Source organism: Durio zibethinus, chromosome 26 (assembly GCF_047325235.1).
Source record: "Durio zibethinus cultivar Kanyao isolate XHJ-2024 chromosome 26, ASM4732523v1, whole genome shotgun sequence".
Taxonomy (NCBI): Eukaryota; Viridiplantae; Streptophyta; class Magnoliopsida; order Malvales; family Malvaceae; genus Durio; species Durio zibethinus.
The window spans coordinates 4,318,166-4,335,841 of NC_143187.1; the positions used below are offsets into that span (position 1 = coordinate 4,318,166).

The window sequence follows — 17,676 nt, forward strand, 5'->3', positions numbered from 1 at the left end:
CTTGATATTTATGTTTTCCCTGTTCTTTATAGATGTAATGAACAAGGTCAACCGTTGAACTTAATATGATGCTTCCTAGCTGCTTGGAGACAAGCTCATTTTAGCTTCGTGTAAATGAGACGAATGGAGAATGAAAATGACATCTAAGCAAGCCACTCATTATGCTTGTTGTAAAGTAGCCGAATCTTTTACTATATCACGGCATTTTACATCAAAATTTTTTCACGCAAGTTAAAGCTTTCAAAGAATATAGCATATAGAACAGGAAGGAGACAAAAAACGGAATGATATAAAAGGACTACCATATTACTGCTTTTCTGGAATATCATTGCTGCTATGCACACATTAACTATAAAAATCAGTGGGGGCGGAAAGTGGGGCAATACTGCAATATAAGGAAAAGTATATAGAGAGGATGTCTGCTTCATAACTATCTTCCTTGGACCAAACCACTAAATACTTGGCTGTTCCCAGCAAGAGTCGCTTCCCACTCCACGGAGGACAAAAGGATCTGTGACAAGTTAATCACAACTTGTTTCATGTCAGGGCGTACAATAGGATCCTCGTCGACGCATTGCTTTGCCAGCATAGCCATCTAAGCAAATCACAGGAAGAAATTAGAAGCTGAGTTGGAACATTGAGAATCCAGTCCTAGAATCTCATCCTTTTTGAATAAGTGATCCCAGTCTCATTACTGCTTATTTTGTAGCTTTAAGAATGTCTAGGATGTTAACTTCATACTTAAAGCATCGACAGAAATGTTCATCTAGCCTAGATGTGAAAATGATAACTAAAGATAAATTCTCAGTCCAGAATGTTTAATAGACAATTATTAATCTCATTATTATGTTTTCATCGAATGCATTAATCAAAATAATCTACATTCCAATTCTTTCCAGAAGAATAGTTAGTATTCTTTTTACTGATCATGTAAAAGTTGAGCCTTTTTCCCAAGAAAGCAGCAATCTTCGCATTTCACATACAAGGGCAAAAAAGGAAAGATGATAAAAAAATGGTAGAACTTTACCTTGAAGATACAATCATGGGGATATAGACCAAGCATATTTGCATCAATATAATCTTTCATGTTTGACATGCTCATTGAATCCGGTGTGTTACGAAGAGCTGCTAACATCTGCAAAATTGCAATATAAAAGATACTATTATTAGGAGAAGCCAAGGTGAAGGAGCATCTAACATTGCATGCTTGGGAAACGTTGCAAAATGATGTTACTTCTTTAGATTTGTTTATCTACTTCTGACTTATCATTTTATATTTCACAGTTCACACCACAATAGACACTTTATCCATCAAACAGTAATAGACAATTAAACTGCCACACAAATAACTACAGCCATGAGTATCCACACTAATCAATCTCTGCATATTTTCAGGAAAATCCTGCAGAAATATAATCTCAGTCTGATCTAAAACAAATTCCCAATGACACAAATATCTGCAATAGAGTTTTAACCATAAGCCAGATAGAATTTTATAGAACAGACAAATGCCATATCTCACAACTTCTTCAGTATGCCACATTCCACCTTGTTTATTTCTTTTTTCAAAGACACATTCATATGCTGGACCCTTAGATATGACATAGGTGTCTGCCTTGATGGGCTTATTTATTTAATGGTTAGAAGAAGAAAGGAAGAAAAAAATGAGGAACCATATAAGCTACTCCCATCCCACATTCAATAAAGACACATTTTTTCAGGCGACAAAGCAGTTTCATCAAGTTAGTCTCTTGGAGATGCTCATTCTTCAACTTCAGAACAATGCGCAAAAGTAAATTATGTTCTGAATTTATGTTAAAGGTTAGTTTCAGAAAGATATCATTTCTCACAGATTATTAAGCTTTTCTATGAATTGCAATAAAATATCTTCGAATGTTCTAGAAGGGATCTCACAATAGATGCCAGAGAACGTCTCTCAGTATTTTTCATCGCACTGCCTTCAGTTCGAATGATGGCCTCCTTCCCAGATATAATTTCGAACAGAACAACACCAAATGCATACACATCACTTTTTGATGAGGCAAGTCCATCACTCAAATATCTATAAGAAAAGAATAGGGGAACAGTCAACAAGAGTTTTGAAGAACTCCTAGTGAAAGACAGTAGCCAACCAACCATATCATCACTTACTCTGGTGCCAAATAACCAAATGTACCAACAACTTTTGTTGCAGTTGCTTCTTCATCATTTGTTTTTCCAACAAGTTTTGACAACCCAAAATCTGAAATCTAATTCGAGAAAATAACTAAAGTCAGTGAAATGTGCTCAAGCACACTTAAATCACAAAATAAAACCAGCAAGATTTAACGTGTTGGAACCTTTGCCCTGAAAGAACTATCAAGCAAGATGTTACTCGACTTGATATCTCGATGAACATAATGAGTTTTAGTATGCTCATGGATGTACTCCAGGCCTCTAGCAGCATCAAGTGCAATCTGAACCCTCATTATCCAAGAAAGTGGTGAATGACCTTCAAGCCAGAAAATATTTGCAGTTTCATTATAGCATGAATTCCATAACTCAGCACAAGACATGATACAGCATATCAGGAGATCCCACATACAGTTGGCATTCCTCGTAGAATTGTATTCAAAGGTTATAAAAAAAGGAGAAATGAGGGATAAAAACATATTCTAACTAGGAATGATCTGTTTAAAAGTTATCATTAACACCGAAATCCAATCGCAACTTCATATTCCAGCAAAAAAGTTAAGCATAAGTGCCAAGTGGGTCATACATATATGTGAGCCACAGGTGGCATTTAGGGTCCTTGTCCAGCTAAGCAAAAAGCAAAACCTTTATAATGCTTCAACACTGTATATCTACCATTTTGCTTATCAATTTAGACTCACCAGTAACCAAGCAATTAGGAAGAGCACAATTTTAGGCTTGCAATCTAAGCCCGCCCACGAAAGAGCCAATTCATTGGACTGACAGATCTATTGGAACTGTGGGACTTAAACCTACTGTACACCTGTTTATGAATAGAATGTGCTGGATCATTGCAATGCCCAAGCTTCAGGTTGACAACATTTGATACAAGGCATGGAACCTCAGGACAATAAAATAGCTTCCCCTCATTTTGAAAGTCGGTCAAGCAAACTAGGTTAATTTAGTTTCTTATTCATCATGGCCATTATTACTAGCATTGTTTCAACACATTATGGTTAAGGATGATCATGCACCATAATTTACAATATTCAATCCATTTTAGCACTATTAGTTTCCCAGTTTAATAACCATATATGAGGAAAACATGCTCCATCACAACTATCTAAAAGCATTAAAATACGATCTTCAAATTCATACAACAGAATTATCAAAAACCTTCAACCTAGTAAACTTGTGATAATTCATTCTTAAAAAATGAAATAAATTATAAAAGCTCAAGAATGCACTGTTATAATCTACCTTTGTTCTGTGGATCATGTAAATGGCTTCTAAGGGAACCCTTTTGAGCATATTCATAAATAAGGAAGAACTCATTATCACTTGCAGCATAGCCAATCAACTCTACCTTTGACAACATTAAACCAAAACGGTAGTCAATGGTTTTGAACAGTGGAAAGCAGCAAGCTTCACAATTTCACAATTTAAACAATTGTTTAGCATACAGAGAGCGTTACCAGATTTGCATGATGAACCTTACACAACACTTTCATCTCTGCCATAAATTCCTTTGTCTTTGTGGCAGTCATTCTTTTGATAGCAACTTCCTAAAAGAATCAAATAAAAACATGTAATAATGATATCTTTACCATTCAGGTTATGTAATCTAAATTCTGAAGTAGAATTGAACAAACCTGGTCATGGAGGAGACCAAAATACACAGAACCATAGATTCCATGACCAAGAAGATTAGAATCAGAGAACCCATCAGTCGAAAAAAGAATCTCTTCATAAGTGAAAACCACAGGCTTCTCAACATCAAGTACATCAGTTCCTAGAGCTGTAAGAGAAGACAAGAAAACAAAGTTAGACTTCCCAAGTTTGCAATTGGTCAGGCAAGCAAGCTGAGTTATCATAAAAACAACTCTATCCTGCCTGCTAAACTTGCAACAAATCTAAAGTTAAGCCATTTTTCTGAAAAACAAAATGAAGTCTCTCTCCAAAATCCAATTAATTCAGAAATTTAAGACACCACTGTACAAAGCAACTAATTCAAACAGATTTGATGATCAATAAAGGAAAACCTACAAGCTTTACAGGTCAAAGCAACCTATCTTCAATACCTGGCAATATCTCTTTACGGAAAAAAAGGTAATATGTCATGCAATATTGGTTCAGAGCCCATTCTATGAAAATCAATGGTGCATTGACTCCTTTCATACTGTCACTCATAGTTGCCTTTCAAAATCCAGACCTGGTTCCCTTTTGTAATTTACTAAGTGATTTAGGAAAAGTTTTCCAGAATGACAATACTCAATAACTTCAATGTCAAAGTTGTTCAATAATCAAAAGCCAACCTCCAAAAATGATACAACCTAAATATATAATTTTGATAACCCTAGTTTTAAGTCCATAGGGAAATAAAACCCACGTAGTCCAAATAAAAACTAATAAAATTAAACCAAACAAACAAGTCCCCTAATAAATAAATCCTATTTCCTAAACTTAGGTCTAAAAAATACATCCTTCCAAAACTTGGAAGGCCGTTCTCCATCAGCAAGGTCTACAATAAGATGTCATAGTTGAACAGGCTAGTTGAAGAGCTACAATTGACAGGCCTGAGCTTTCTTTAATTAAAAAAATGAGCCAAAATTATATTTGACTTATTTGATTCTAAACAATTCAGTATCTTACTTGATTCTTCAAGAGTGAAATGATATGATTGTTTTAAAACATGAGAAATGGGAATGGAAGGCTTCCTTACCATAATACACAAGATAAGATAGCTTGTTGCTATAGTGATTGTCCAATATATATATTGTCACTTGTCAGGGTTAGACCAGAATGCAGGCTGTAATTATTATACATAAATATTACCATACTCTTGGTTTCTCGACCAAACAGTCCATTAATCAAATGAATAGGTAAAATATGGGCAGGCATACAGAAATATGCTTTTTGCATAATATAATAAATAAGTAGAAGAACAAGAAATCAAAAGATACATGTTTCACCCAAACATGGTCCAAAGTTTTATACAAGTATAAGAGAAGAATCCACCCTGGCCCAACCTCCAAAGGAAAAGAAAAATGAAGTATATTAAAATTAATGATGGTTACTAGCTACCAGCTACTAGCTATTACAGCAATCAGCAATAGCTACTAGCTACTAGCTATGCCTTTCATTTCCAAGATATAATAAGTCTCCTACCTTCCTAGCATTCATGAAATATTGGGATACACTGTAACATCTGATCGTTAGATCTAGGGCTTATAAGTTTTGATATTATTTGTTTTGATTAATTAGTCTATTTTATTTAGCATGATATATAAATCCTTGCCAGTATTTCGGCTAGCAACAAATAGAATTGAAAGTAATTAACAGACGAGAGTATAATAACCTTTGGGAATAGTAATCTGGAGGTTACTAGGTTCACCATTAGTTTGGTTCCAATTTCCTGACTTGCCGCAAATGTATCTTCCTGAACCACAACAGAAACTTGGCTTCTGAAGAATGTGAAACTTATGAGAGCTCTTGTCATCAGGATTTTTGGCAAGACTTCCTTGAGCTTCACCAAAGCAGCTTGATGACCTCAAGGAAACACAAACAACCATGCTTACTATAATGAGGGCGAGTCCAACACCCAAACCCCCAATGATCCATCCATATGGCACATGAGTTTTATGATTTACTTGAATTTCTGCGCAAAATTTAAAAATAGATTACATTGTATTTCTCACACAAAATGACACCTTTATTTAGGCTTAATAGGGAGAACCTTCAGAAAATTAGTAATTCCAAGAAAAGCTAAACGAAGCCAAGATAAAATTGCACAATTGGAAACTATGGATCCCACAAAATCAAGCCAGTGACTTTCAACCATTTATATTTACAGCTCTGAAGCGTATATAGCAATGCCAAATAATGAAATGGTTTAAAGATCAGCAATTGCTGCCTGCTTACTCACGGACTTTTATGCTCCATAGTATGGATTCAGCCAAAAGAAGAAAATTCAAGCAAACACCTATTACTCACACACTGCTCCTTTCACTGAGGAGTGTTTACCAGACATTGCTGTAATTCAGGCAATCAAACAAAACAGAAGTAGCTCGCAATTGTAACCAAAAAAAAAAAAAGAACTGGCAAACACTTTTGGCAGAAAGAATGAACAGCACTAACACTTGAAAGTTTATACAGAGCTTGAATCCACGTATCTGGAAAGCAAGCCACGTTACCACATATTGCTATGTAAAACTTGCAATTTTCAATTTTGACATATACTTTACTGCAAAGCATGTTTTTTATTTGTGGTTGTCAGCTGTTACTTGAAATCACTTCAAAACAGACTTAGTCCGTGACATTGCGTTAGTAGTAGTAGTAATAGTAGTAGCAGCAAATAGAAACCTATTCATCATTCTTAGATTTACCAATCCATACCTGGAATTGTTTCAGCAGATGGTGCAGGAACAGGTGCAGGGGTAATGTCATTCTCTACATGATATGGTTCACCAGGAACTGCAATACATATAAACAAGCTAGTGTAAAATTTTCTGCTATAATAAGAGAACTAAACAGTAAGCGAAATCCAACAAAATGATCAAGAAAAGCATGTAGCCCCAGTTTGCATTACTTGTTGCACACAAAACACAAGGCATATGCAAAACCAACTCATAGCCTTGCAAATCAAGGAACTGGACCATAAAGCAAAGATGCTTGTTAATGCTAATCACAGATATACACATAGCTTATGTAGGAACTCATTATTGGTTTCATTATTTTGTTTCTAAATCTGAAATCCGATTGGCATTAGCACCCTCCTTCAAAGTTCAAATTATGACTTCAGTTAGAAACCAAGTAGCTTCCAGACTCTAAATGTGAAGTGAATTCACCAATTAGCATCAAATTATCTAATCAATATCACAAACTCACTTCATCTCCCATACATTTCCAATTACTTGGGCAATAAATCTGACCTCCAATGCTACACTTTCAATCACACCGAGCCAAAGCAGAACTGAGAACAAGTTTCAGATATTTAATATACCTAGTTATAGACTAACATAAACTATGGGTAGAAAATCTTATTTTACTAACTTGATTAACCATACTCCATTTGCAAACCATAAGAGTTCTCAGAGACTATGTCAACATCACCCAGCAAAAGACCATCAGAAAAATCCATCTCTGGAAAACCAACTAAATATGCATATCTCCAAACAATTAGCCATCCACAAGCAAAAATGCTAAAACTAACTTAGAAACCTCCCAAATAAAAATTGAGAATCCACAAATAGCAAAAAAGGAAAAAAAAAAAAACTGAATGATTCTAAGACAAACCTGAATTCAATGGAATATAGTACAGGGCACCAACAGTGAAATTATCAGGATTTACAATCCCATTGACTTGTTCAATACTATCCATGCTAACCCCAAATCTACTTGCTAAAGATTGCACACTATCCCCATCTTTCATCACATAACTCATCAAGTAGTTCCACAGCCCACTTGAACACCCACAAAACAGCCTCAAAGACACCACAGCTCCAACCCTTGCCTGCCTGCTAACATTTGGAACCATTGCAAGCCCATCATAAGCCTCTAAAATCATGTCATTAACATACCCTTCGTTTGATCTCACTGTAAAAGTTGTATTTGTTGCATAATTCTTGGTTGTTGATAAGCAAGAACAGTTCTTTTTTACGAACATGTAGCCACGGCCGTCCTCTTCTTCAACTGTTATGTCTTGTGGTAACACATCAAACATGCTCTGGATCACTGATAGAGTTTGGTTGTCTTGCGGCTTAAAAGCCAAAAAAGATGTGCATCGTCTTGATGTGTCCGTACAATTCATGGGGATTGTCGTGGAAGAGTCTAAGGCTTGGAGGGTTTGAGCATGCACAAGAAGGATGAATGTGAGAAGAATCAACAAATGTGGGACTGTAAAATCCATCTGTTCTTGTTTCAAAAAAAAAATTGAAACTTTGAGCTAAAATTAAGTCCAAAAGGGAGTCAAAATTTTAGATTTTGATCAAACAAAAATGTCTATAAAAGGTTAGTACAAGAAAATTTGAGACTAGAAGAAGAAAAACAAGATTAAACATAAATTAGACTTGACAAACTTTGAGAGCAAGGTTTAGCTCTTTCTTTAAAAAAAAGGGGAGAGGAGCAAGAAGTGTTAATTTGAAGCTGAAAAAAAAAAAAAAAAAAACTCCGACAAAGAAAATAAAAGGGTCAGCGAAGAAAACTAGAGCTAAGTTAACAAAAATCCTTGCTTTTACTATCTTTTTTCTTGAAGGGGTAAAAGGAAATGGTAGATCAAAAAATGAAGAAAAATGAATGATGTGAGGGACTTATAGTAAAGTTTTTGCAAGAATATGAGAAACTTGAGAGAGTGAACGGTGGGAAAGACGAAAGACGGAAGGCGTCAAACTGAAAGTGAGATTTAAGGTGGTTCGAAGGACAGACGTAGCAAGGAATGAGGTGACACTAAACAGAGCATGTTTTGTTTTCTTTTTTTTTTTTTTCTGGTAATTGCTATTTAGACACTGTAAAAAGAGGAAGGGACCTTGAGAGAGAGAGAGAGAGAGAGAGAGGAGATCGCAATTGTAAGGGGAGCCATCCACCGGTAGCTATTTGGGTGGGCACTCTTTTGTTTGACTAAACTACCCTTCTTTTGTTTTTTTTTGTTCAACTCTTAAAAAATAGCTTGTGATTTTGTCCTGATGCTAGATGGCAATTGAGTCTATAATTTGTTTTACCTACTCTAAAATTATGGTTAATAAATTCAAATTACCACCTAATAATATTTTTTTAATTCGTGTTACTCTCCGATTGGAGGTTAATTTTTTGCCATACAGAAACATACGTGAGCTTTAAACTTTATATGAATTTTAAAAACTTGAGAAAGTAAATTTAGAAAAAGAGTGAGGATAAATTGGGAAATAAAATTTACGGGATTGGGTGGATTTGGCACAAGTTGCGAAGAGCTGGGATTGAGATTTGAGAATGACAGTTGGTTGGGCCCCGCAATTACGCGCCAATTTTATACACAATCGCTAATCATTTGTCAACTAATGGCACGCTTAGCGCATATCGTATCAATTCATCCAAAGGGTGAAACGGTGAGACCTCGTTCACCCCGATTCCCTTTGATTGGCGAAGATTAGCTTGGAAGGTAGTAGATGCATTGGATTCAACTCAAAGCATGCCGATTTTTTGGAATGGCTGGAAAAATCGTGGACAAGGGTTTGACTTGGTAGGCCCGCACGAGGACAAGCGACAACCATAAAATAAAATAAATTATAGCAAAGAAGATGAGACCCACAGACAGAGAGCAAACGCCAAGACATGCCCAACAAAAACCCAACATATATAAGAGATTAATTATTGGTACATTCATTAAAGTAAGATGTGTCTTCTTTAAACCTGTTTGCTTATCTTTTAGTCTTCGTCGTTCCCACAACGTTAAAATTAAAACAAAAATGAAATATTAATTTATCTTAAGTAGTACACTTTTTATTATAAAAATAATTAATTAAATTGAATTTTAGATTCACTAAAATGTAAATTAATCAATTTTTTAAGGTAAAAACTTTAATTCATATAAGATAATAAAAAGAGAAGGGTGAAAAATGTCTTGATATCACACAAACTACTTCATGCAAGCAAATTTAATACTTGGGATACAATGATACCTATATTTACTATATCAAATTATCCAACATTGACACCCACCATCTTCCACAACAAACTCAGAAAAAGACCAAAATGCTACATTCAGAAGGGCGTTGTTGTCTTGCATTTAAGAAATGAGCTGAAAGTGAGATCACTTTCCTGTAATTGTAGCTAGTAGCTACTCAACTCTTCTGTAAAAATGGCAACCACAGCTTTTAGAAAGAAGGAAAATTGAGGGGCCCTATTGTCCACATCGAGTTCATCATTGCATGTGCTTTTAGCTGGAAACTTATTTCCTGTGACCTAAGATTTTGTAACTTTTCCCATATCCCATATATAATAGTATCATTTTTTCTATGGACTTTATTACTTATGGAATTATGAAACCAAACCTTAGGATTAGTTGAACAAAGATTAATAATTTGCCTAGGGTCGGTGTAGTAAGTGAAATTGATTGTCCAGACTGGGTTTGTACCATTTAAAGAATATGCTGAGGACGATGATTGTTGTGTTTCTTTGCTCGAGGGTGGCCCCCTAAAACCTTGGATCTTGTCTTAAAGCCCTTTGCTTTTTTCATGGTTTTGGGTGGCCCTTGTTTTGGCAAAAGGCGAACCAAGGAATAATGATTTTTGCTTGAGGAGGGATTGACAGACAGAGATGTCAAAAAGCGCAATCACTCATTAACTCTTTTAAATTGAATGTTACATTTGATTTTAACTTGATGATAGTTTGATTCGAGGGTATTGTTAAACAAAATTTATTTTTAAACATTGTTTGACTTATGCATTTCCTTAATAAGAGCATCTGCAAAACCAAATTCAATTGGTGAAAGAGAAAACTTTTTTTATCAATCAAGTTTTTTTTTTTTTGGAAAAACACATTAAAAGTAAAATCTTAAATGTATTAAATCAATATAAAAAAAAATTCTTCAAATTCATTTTAAATCCAAGCAAAAGTTGCGATATCCTTTGCTGTCTTGCATAATTTCATAGGGACATATGCCAGTATTTTCTGTATCATTTCAATTTGATGAGCTTATAAAAAGTTTTAGCTCACTTGACTAAATAAGCCCAATAAAAAAAAGAAAGGGATGTAACGAAATAGATCAGATCAGTCATGTTTTACAAAAGGGGCCTTTTCTTTTATCCTGTCTGAACTGAATAAGAAGAGGAATTGGTTTCTTCAGCTCTGTAGTGCAGACTTACAATTTAAATGTAGACCCTCAAAGTCCAAACCTTCGAAAGGGGCTATACTTTCAAGCTTTAATATATGGGCTCTGTCCCTTTGAAAACTTCATTTCCACTCGAAAGATTGCCAATAAATTAATGCCAGCAAACAGAATTTTTTTTTAATTATATATTTATTAATATATACTTCTATCGGGTGGGTGAAAGTGATGGGGTGGCGGCCACTTTCCATCCATGCTTGAAATGGCATGGTTAATTATCACTCCTTGGGTTACTCAAAAGTGGAAGACAGGTAATAAGTGATTTCCTCAATAAGAGCAAAACTCGAAATGCTTGAGGGTATCTAGTGCTGTGGAAATCCTTCTTCCTGTGTTGCTACGTACCTTCATATAATTTCTCTTTTTTTTTTTTTTTTCAATTTAAAATGATTTGTTTTTATTAATAAATGTGAAAAATAATTAAATTTTTTTTATCTTATTTTTTTTCCTACCAAACTTCTTAGAATTCATTTTCTTTCCACTTTTACACCCTCTTTTATTCATCCTTCCACTTTTTCAATCTAACAAACACACCCTTAACAAATTAACATCTTCTTTTTCAATGAAGTATTGCTTTTTGTGAGTTCAAATCATTTTAAAAAAAACGTCTTTTGGTGAAACTTTACTTTTGCAAGAGGGTCTTCCATATGACTCTCTGAAGTTTGAGAAATCCATTTGTCATTTTGATACTAATTAATGTAGGGTAGGGTTACAATCTACAACCAAATGAGTCAAGCAGTTCACAGCTGACCCAAAACTTTTCTCCAACTTGCTTGCTAAATGAGTTAAGGTCAAGCCTAGAAACCAACACTTCATCATGTAGCAGATTTTCAAAACCATTTGAGCAGATTAATCACTTCAAAAGTAAAATTTTCAACAGATATTGTACTCAAATTTTGGTTCAAACTCACTAAAACTCAGGCTTTAAACTTTGCATTTTAGGATATGGGTGGTACTTTGTAGAATGTTGGGACAGCAATATTGATAATTTTGGCTTTCATCTTACCTTTATGTGCTAGTAAGCTCATCTCATCACCAATATTCTTACACTTTTTTATTTTTCTTATATAAAAAAAGTTACAATCTAAAAAAAAAATTACAAATGTTAATTTCTGAATTGTCACTGAATGAATTGCATAAATTTACTAAATTGAATCTTGAATTCAACTTCTTAACACTTCCTTCAATATAACACGAGCATTTGATACACTAATAAATGTGTTTATTTTCTTGGCTTAATTAGCTGATATGAATTTCTTTCTATAAAATAAGTAATCATAAAATAATTTCTTTAAATATGTGTATGAAAGAAGACAGATATATACATCTTAAAATGAAAGAACAAAAGAGTATTTTTCTTTTCTAGTTATAAGATATCTTTGTACACCTATTGAGAAGATTCTATCTGAAAGTTTACCACTTTCGTCATTTCTTTTCCTTGTTTCATTTATCAAAGCATGCACTTAGTTTAGAAAATTTTAAAAACAGATGAAACGATAAAGGAGAAGAATTGTGATGGTAAGTAACATTTAGATAATATTGTAGCATGGCATATTTTTCCGGCATCTTTTTAATCACTTAGGAGTAGAGATTGCATATAGAAATAGATAAATTTAACGGCAGATAATGCGTTTATACTAATCATTCCGAGCATATGGGCTTTTTTCTCGTTTGATAAAGGCAAAAAATAAAAAATAAAAAGACTACTAGCTAGACAGTAGATACTTGACAAGAAATGCACTTTAATAATTGATAAAAATATGTTGAGATTGTCTGTGTCACAGTTGAGAGCTTAAATTTATCTTTTCTAATTCGTTGTCTGTATTATTTTTTAGTAAGTCTCATCATACAATCCTTTTAGTCTAAGATTCATATGTGATCCGGGACATTTGTTCTTTGTTGTAATGCAAAATTTTCATATAAATTTTGGAATTTTTTTTATCATTTTACTGCTCATTCTTAGTCTTTGCAAGATATTGTTTCTTTTGCGGAAATTTAGATTACTAAATCCTTAAATTTTATAATTGAATAATCAAAATAAAAAATAGATCAAAATTGGACGATTAATCATGTAATTCATCCTAAATTGTTTATCTTTTAACAAAATGTAGACAAGCTTTAATCATGGGGGTGATTAGATACCTCAATTTTTTTAATATGATATTAAGACATTATTTGGAATTTAGATAGAATATGTCATAAAGTAAGTGTGGATAGGCGCAGATAATAAAAATCCACCTAAACCTACCTCTTTGCATCCCTATCTTAACAATATGCATTTTTTTAATAAACAATCAAATTAGTACTAATTTTCCACATTGGTAGTCGCTTGCCAAAGCAATGGTTTGAAATTCAACTCAAAATGAAGAGTTTATCATTTGATAGAAAAAAAATATATTGATTATATTCATTTTGTTTCCTTAGATAAGGATCACTATGTATGCTAACCAATAGATTGGCACATAATTGCATTAGAATATTTCATAACCATTAGCTAACTGTTGTGATATCTATACGCATGCCTATGAAAAAGAGAGCGAGTGTGTGCTTAATTTCTTTAATTACTACGATGTTGATTTGATTCGTAATCAAGGGAGGATACATAGGTCATAATTAAATTCAAAGTATACTCTTAGACCCTAATCATAAAGGATTCTTAAGTAATATGATTGGTTTGAGAATAAAATGATGATCACTTTTAGTAGAAAAAAAATTCACCCTTTATATACATAAGCATTGCAACATGAGTACGGATTAATAATCTATTCTTTAACCTATAATATATAATTAACAACAGACATTTTTTTTTACGTTGGTTGTTATCAACATCGATCTTGCTTTTTAGCTACCGACTTTATGCTTCTATTAATCACAACCATACTCTCTCAATCAAAGGAATCATGATTATTTTTATTAAAAATTATTAAAATTAAAATTTCAATTTTTTTTGTTTGTTGCCTCTCAAAATTAAACTTTATGATCCATTAATTTAGGTCTTTTAAAAATTTCTTCACCCTCTGTCTATGATGATGATGAAGAGGGATGGTTTTAATAATTCAAAGGGGGAGGGGAGCAATCCGGAAGTGGGTCCAACAAGTGATCTTGATTCTTGTACATGGTACAATAGCGGCGCATGAAAAATTATAAGCAAAAGGAAGCAAAAGAAGACACAAAGGGAAAATAAACCATTAAAAAGACAGTGATGGAGCAATCAATGAAGTGAAGAAAAACTTGAAATAGGAAAGCCAAAAGAAAAGGGAAGAGAGTGTATTTGTACATGGGAATGAATCCAAAGTGAGAGTGTAATCGATGCACATTTAGATAAAGAAAAGTTTGGTGGGATCTCTGCCCATAAAGCAAAGTTGAGAAAGAAAGATATGTATCAATTCTTTATGGTTTGTGGTTTGCTGTTTTTATGGCAGGTTGGTGCCTATTAGTGGAACATTTTCATGTTTAAAAAGGTGTTTGTTCAATTTTTTTTTTTTAACAAGTATTAATTGTAAATTTGTTACTCTGGATTTTGGTTTTTGTTTTTTTTGCTAATCTCAAGTTCGCGATATTTGTAAAATACAACATTATATTTGACTTTAAAGATTGAATAATTTATTTATAAAAAATTATTTGATATACTATATATAAAATTTTTAATTTTATAAATAAAATTAATATAATGATGTATGTCCCATTTTTTAAAATATATTATAAAAACATATGTCATCATGTTGATTTCACTTATGAAGTTAAAAATTTACATTGATAATTTTTTTATTTATTTCAAAAATTTTTAAATAGAAAAAAGAGCTATTTTAAACAAAAAGGGTTAAGTAGCTCATGGTCAATGATGGATTTACAATGGAGACAATACTGAAATTCTATAACCCTTTTTAAATATATTATTATATTAGACAAAAATTTTAATATTCTTACATTTTGCCTCCATTAAATTAAAAAAGAAAAATATAAAAAGGAAGGATTTAAAAATATTATAAAGTATAAATATACTTTAATAGAAAAAATTTGACTCATTTTAAAAGAAAATAAAGTATTATATGTAAATATTAATAAATTTTGGCTTACAAATAATTATTTCATGTAAATATTACTCTAACTAACTTAAGTCACATGCTAGTATTACTTTTCTCTCTTTTATCCTCATTTGTCTATTATCTACTCTTTTCTTTTGTAGACTTTATTATTATTATTTTTTTACTTATGTAAAATATCATTATATTGTTATAAAGGTCGTCTAACTATAAAATAATAAAATATTTGCAAAAATAAAAAAAAAAACGCAAATTAAATTTAAACTAATCTTGTATAGTAAAATATAGATAACAAGTAAAATAAAACTACGACAAAATAATCATGATATAAAAATTTATTTTTAACATATCAAAGTACTTTTTTTTTTGTTGTTTTTTTTATTATATTGATAATGTGATTTTTTTTAATATTATTTAAAATTTTTAGTAATATGTATTTGATATAAAATATTATTGTAGAGATGTAACCTAACAAACTTGTAGAGATGTAATCAAATAAAATCTAAAATTTATAACAAAAACTAGTATCAATTTTTAAATTATTAAAATAGTTAAAATATATATAAAAGTAGTATGTTGTTACTCTTATTTTGTATTTTCATATCTTATCTTATTTTTTAAGAACTATAGAGAAATTAAATTAGTATTTGATTTAAGTTAGTCAAAGACAAATATCATTAGTAAGAGAAAGTAAATTTTAAAAATAATATTTGTAATTGAATAAAATTATATATTTTTTAATATTAACAATAAAAAAACTTACATTTTCTACTTATGAAAATTGTTTAACTCAATTTTATAGTATTATTTTCATTTGAAAAATGATAATATTATGTGTTTGTGTTTATTTGATATTTAAAATTTTGATGTATTTAATATTATAAGTTTTTATTATATTTGTATTAATTTTTATTTAAACTTTTTCTATATTTGATGTTGTAAAAATTATTTCAAATTCTTTTATTAAAAATCTGTTTTATATTTAGAAAATAATATTTTTATGTTAAATAAAAATTTTTGAATAAATATATTATATAATAAATTTATTCCCATTAAATAAAAATTTTTGATCTGTCCCTGTCCACGGTAGCAGCAGCACATTCAAAGGCCACGGCTTAAAACCAACCAAACAACCTCCTTTGAAGAATGAGAAATGCACGAGAGAGAAAATGTGGCCACTGGCCAACAAGAGGAAGGTGGGGTGGGATTGATGTGGAGAGCACAAAGGCATTGGGACACCAACAAAAGGATTCCTTTTTGTAAGACTATCCGAGAGGGGATTGTTTGGGTTGATGTTTGTTTTCTTAAATTTCCTTTTTTTTTTTTTTTTTTCAATTATGGGGCACATGGGTTGTTCATATGCAATGGAATTATTGATGGACAGGACAAATTTTGCCTTTGAATTGTTGCTGAAATAGTATCTTTCATGGCAGAGCTTAGCTTTAATTAAATTAAAACCATTATTTAATTAGAGTTTATAATTTAAATTTTAAAATTTAAGGCTTAAGATTTAGACCAATTATTAAGTTAATTTTAAACCGCACCAATCTTAAAAAAAAAAAAAAATCTTATTCAAAACCAACTCATAAATTTAACAAGTTATTTCACACGTGAATATGTCTAATCGTGAAGTGGTTCAATACATACTATAACTTACAAAGATAAGATTACTATTTTTATTTTTAGAATTGACTATTGTCTCGTCCATAAATTTTAGTGGCTTAATGCTTATTATATTGGATCACTTATTCAATTATTTGAAAAGACAAGAGATAGTGAAAGAATAGGGAGTTTCTTCTTCTTCTTTCTTGTACATTCATCATTTTGCCTCATATGAGAGGAAAAAAATCAATTATTTTCTTAAGCAATATTCTATTATTATGGTTCAAGAAACATATCAACCATTCCCATGTTTATTTAAGATTAAATCTATACTTTTTTTCTACACATATTTTTCATGTTTCCTTATTACCTACATAAACCGTTTTTTGTCAAGAAACGAAAAGAAAAAGGTGTAAACATGCTTGCTTGACTGGTTTCCTTCATATATTTAAAAGTTTGACCAAATTTCCAAAAGAAAGTTTATGTTTCTTTTTTTTTTTTTTTATGTTTCAAAATTTCACAACTCACAATTGTTAGTATAAAACTCTTGTCAAAATTTCAATAAAAAATTTGAACTTTAGTTATTAAATTTAAAATTTTAATATTTTATAAAAAAATTCATTGTTGACAACATATTATGTATTTTTTATTTTATCAAAATCGTGTATTTGAAATTAATATTAACAAAAAAAATTCATCAATAATATTATGATAAAAATCCATTCATGCTTAGCATTTACATTTGCCAATCATCCAAACAAAACCTTAAAGTTAAAATTTTAAAACAGATAAAAAAAAATGCTGATGCCGACTATTTTTATGGCGTGGTGCCTTGGTCCCAACTCCAATCACAAATCATGGTCAGAAATCATCGTCGTTAATTAGACGATCAGGATTGTCCCATCAAACAGAATCATATTAGACTGGAACGTTCAATGCGCCTTATCTGATTTCCAATTAATTAATTAATTTTTTTGTTTGTCATTGTAGGACCAACCATCA

The 17,676-nt window shown here is 31.7% G+C and overlaps 1 protein-coding gene across 1 annotated transcript; it reads right to left on the reverse strand.

The window, feature by feature from the left end:
• Positions 1-232: 232 nt before the first annotated feature.
• LOC111274567 (lysM domain receptor-like kinase 3) lies at positions 233-8,546 on the reverse strand. Its single transcript, XM_022859299.2, has 11 exons — positions 7,468-8,546; positions 6,568-6,645; positions 5,531-5,830; positions 3,825-3,970; positions 3,648-3,737; positions 3,433-3,538; positions 2,340-2,491; positions 2,152-2,249; positions 1,915-2,062; positions 1,028-1,135; positions 233-595 (listed from the first exon to the last, which is right to left on the reverse strand). The coding sequence occupies exons 1-11, from the start codon at positions 8,078-8,080 to the stop codon at positions 431-433; spliced, it is 2,004 nt and encodes a 667-aa protein (XP_022715034.1). The 5' UTR covers positions 8,081-8,546; the 3' UTR covers positions 233-430.
• Between the last annotated feature and the right edge of the window lie 9,130 nt (positions 8,547-17,676).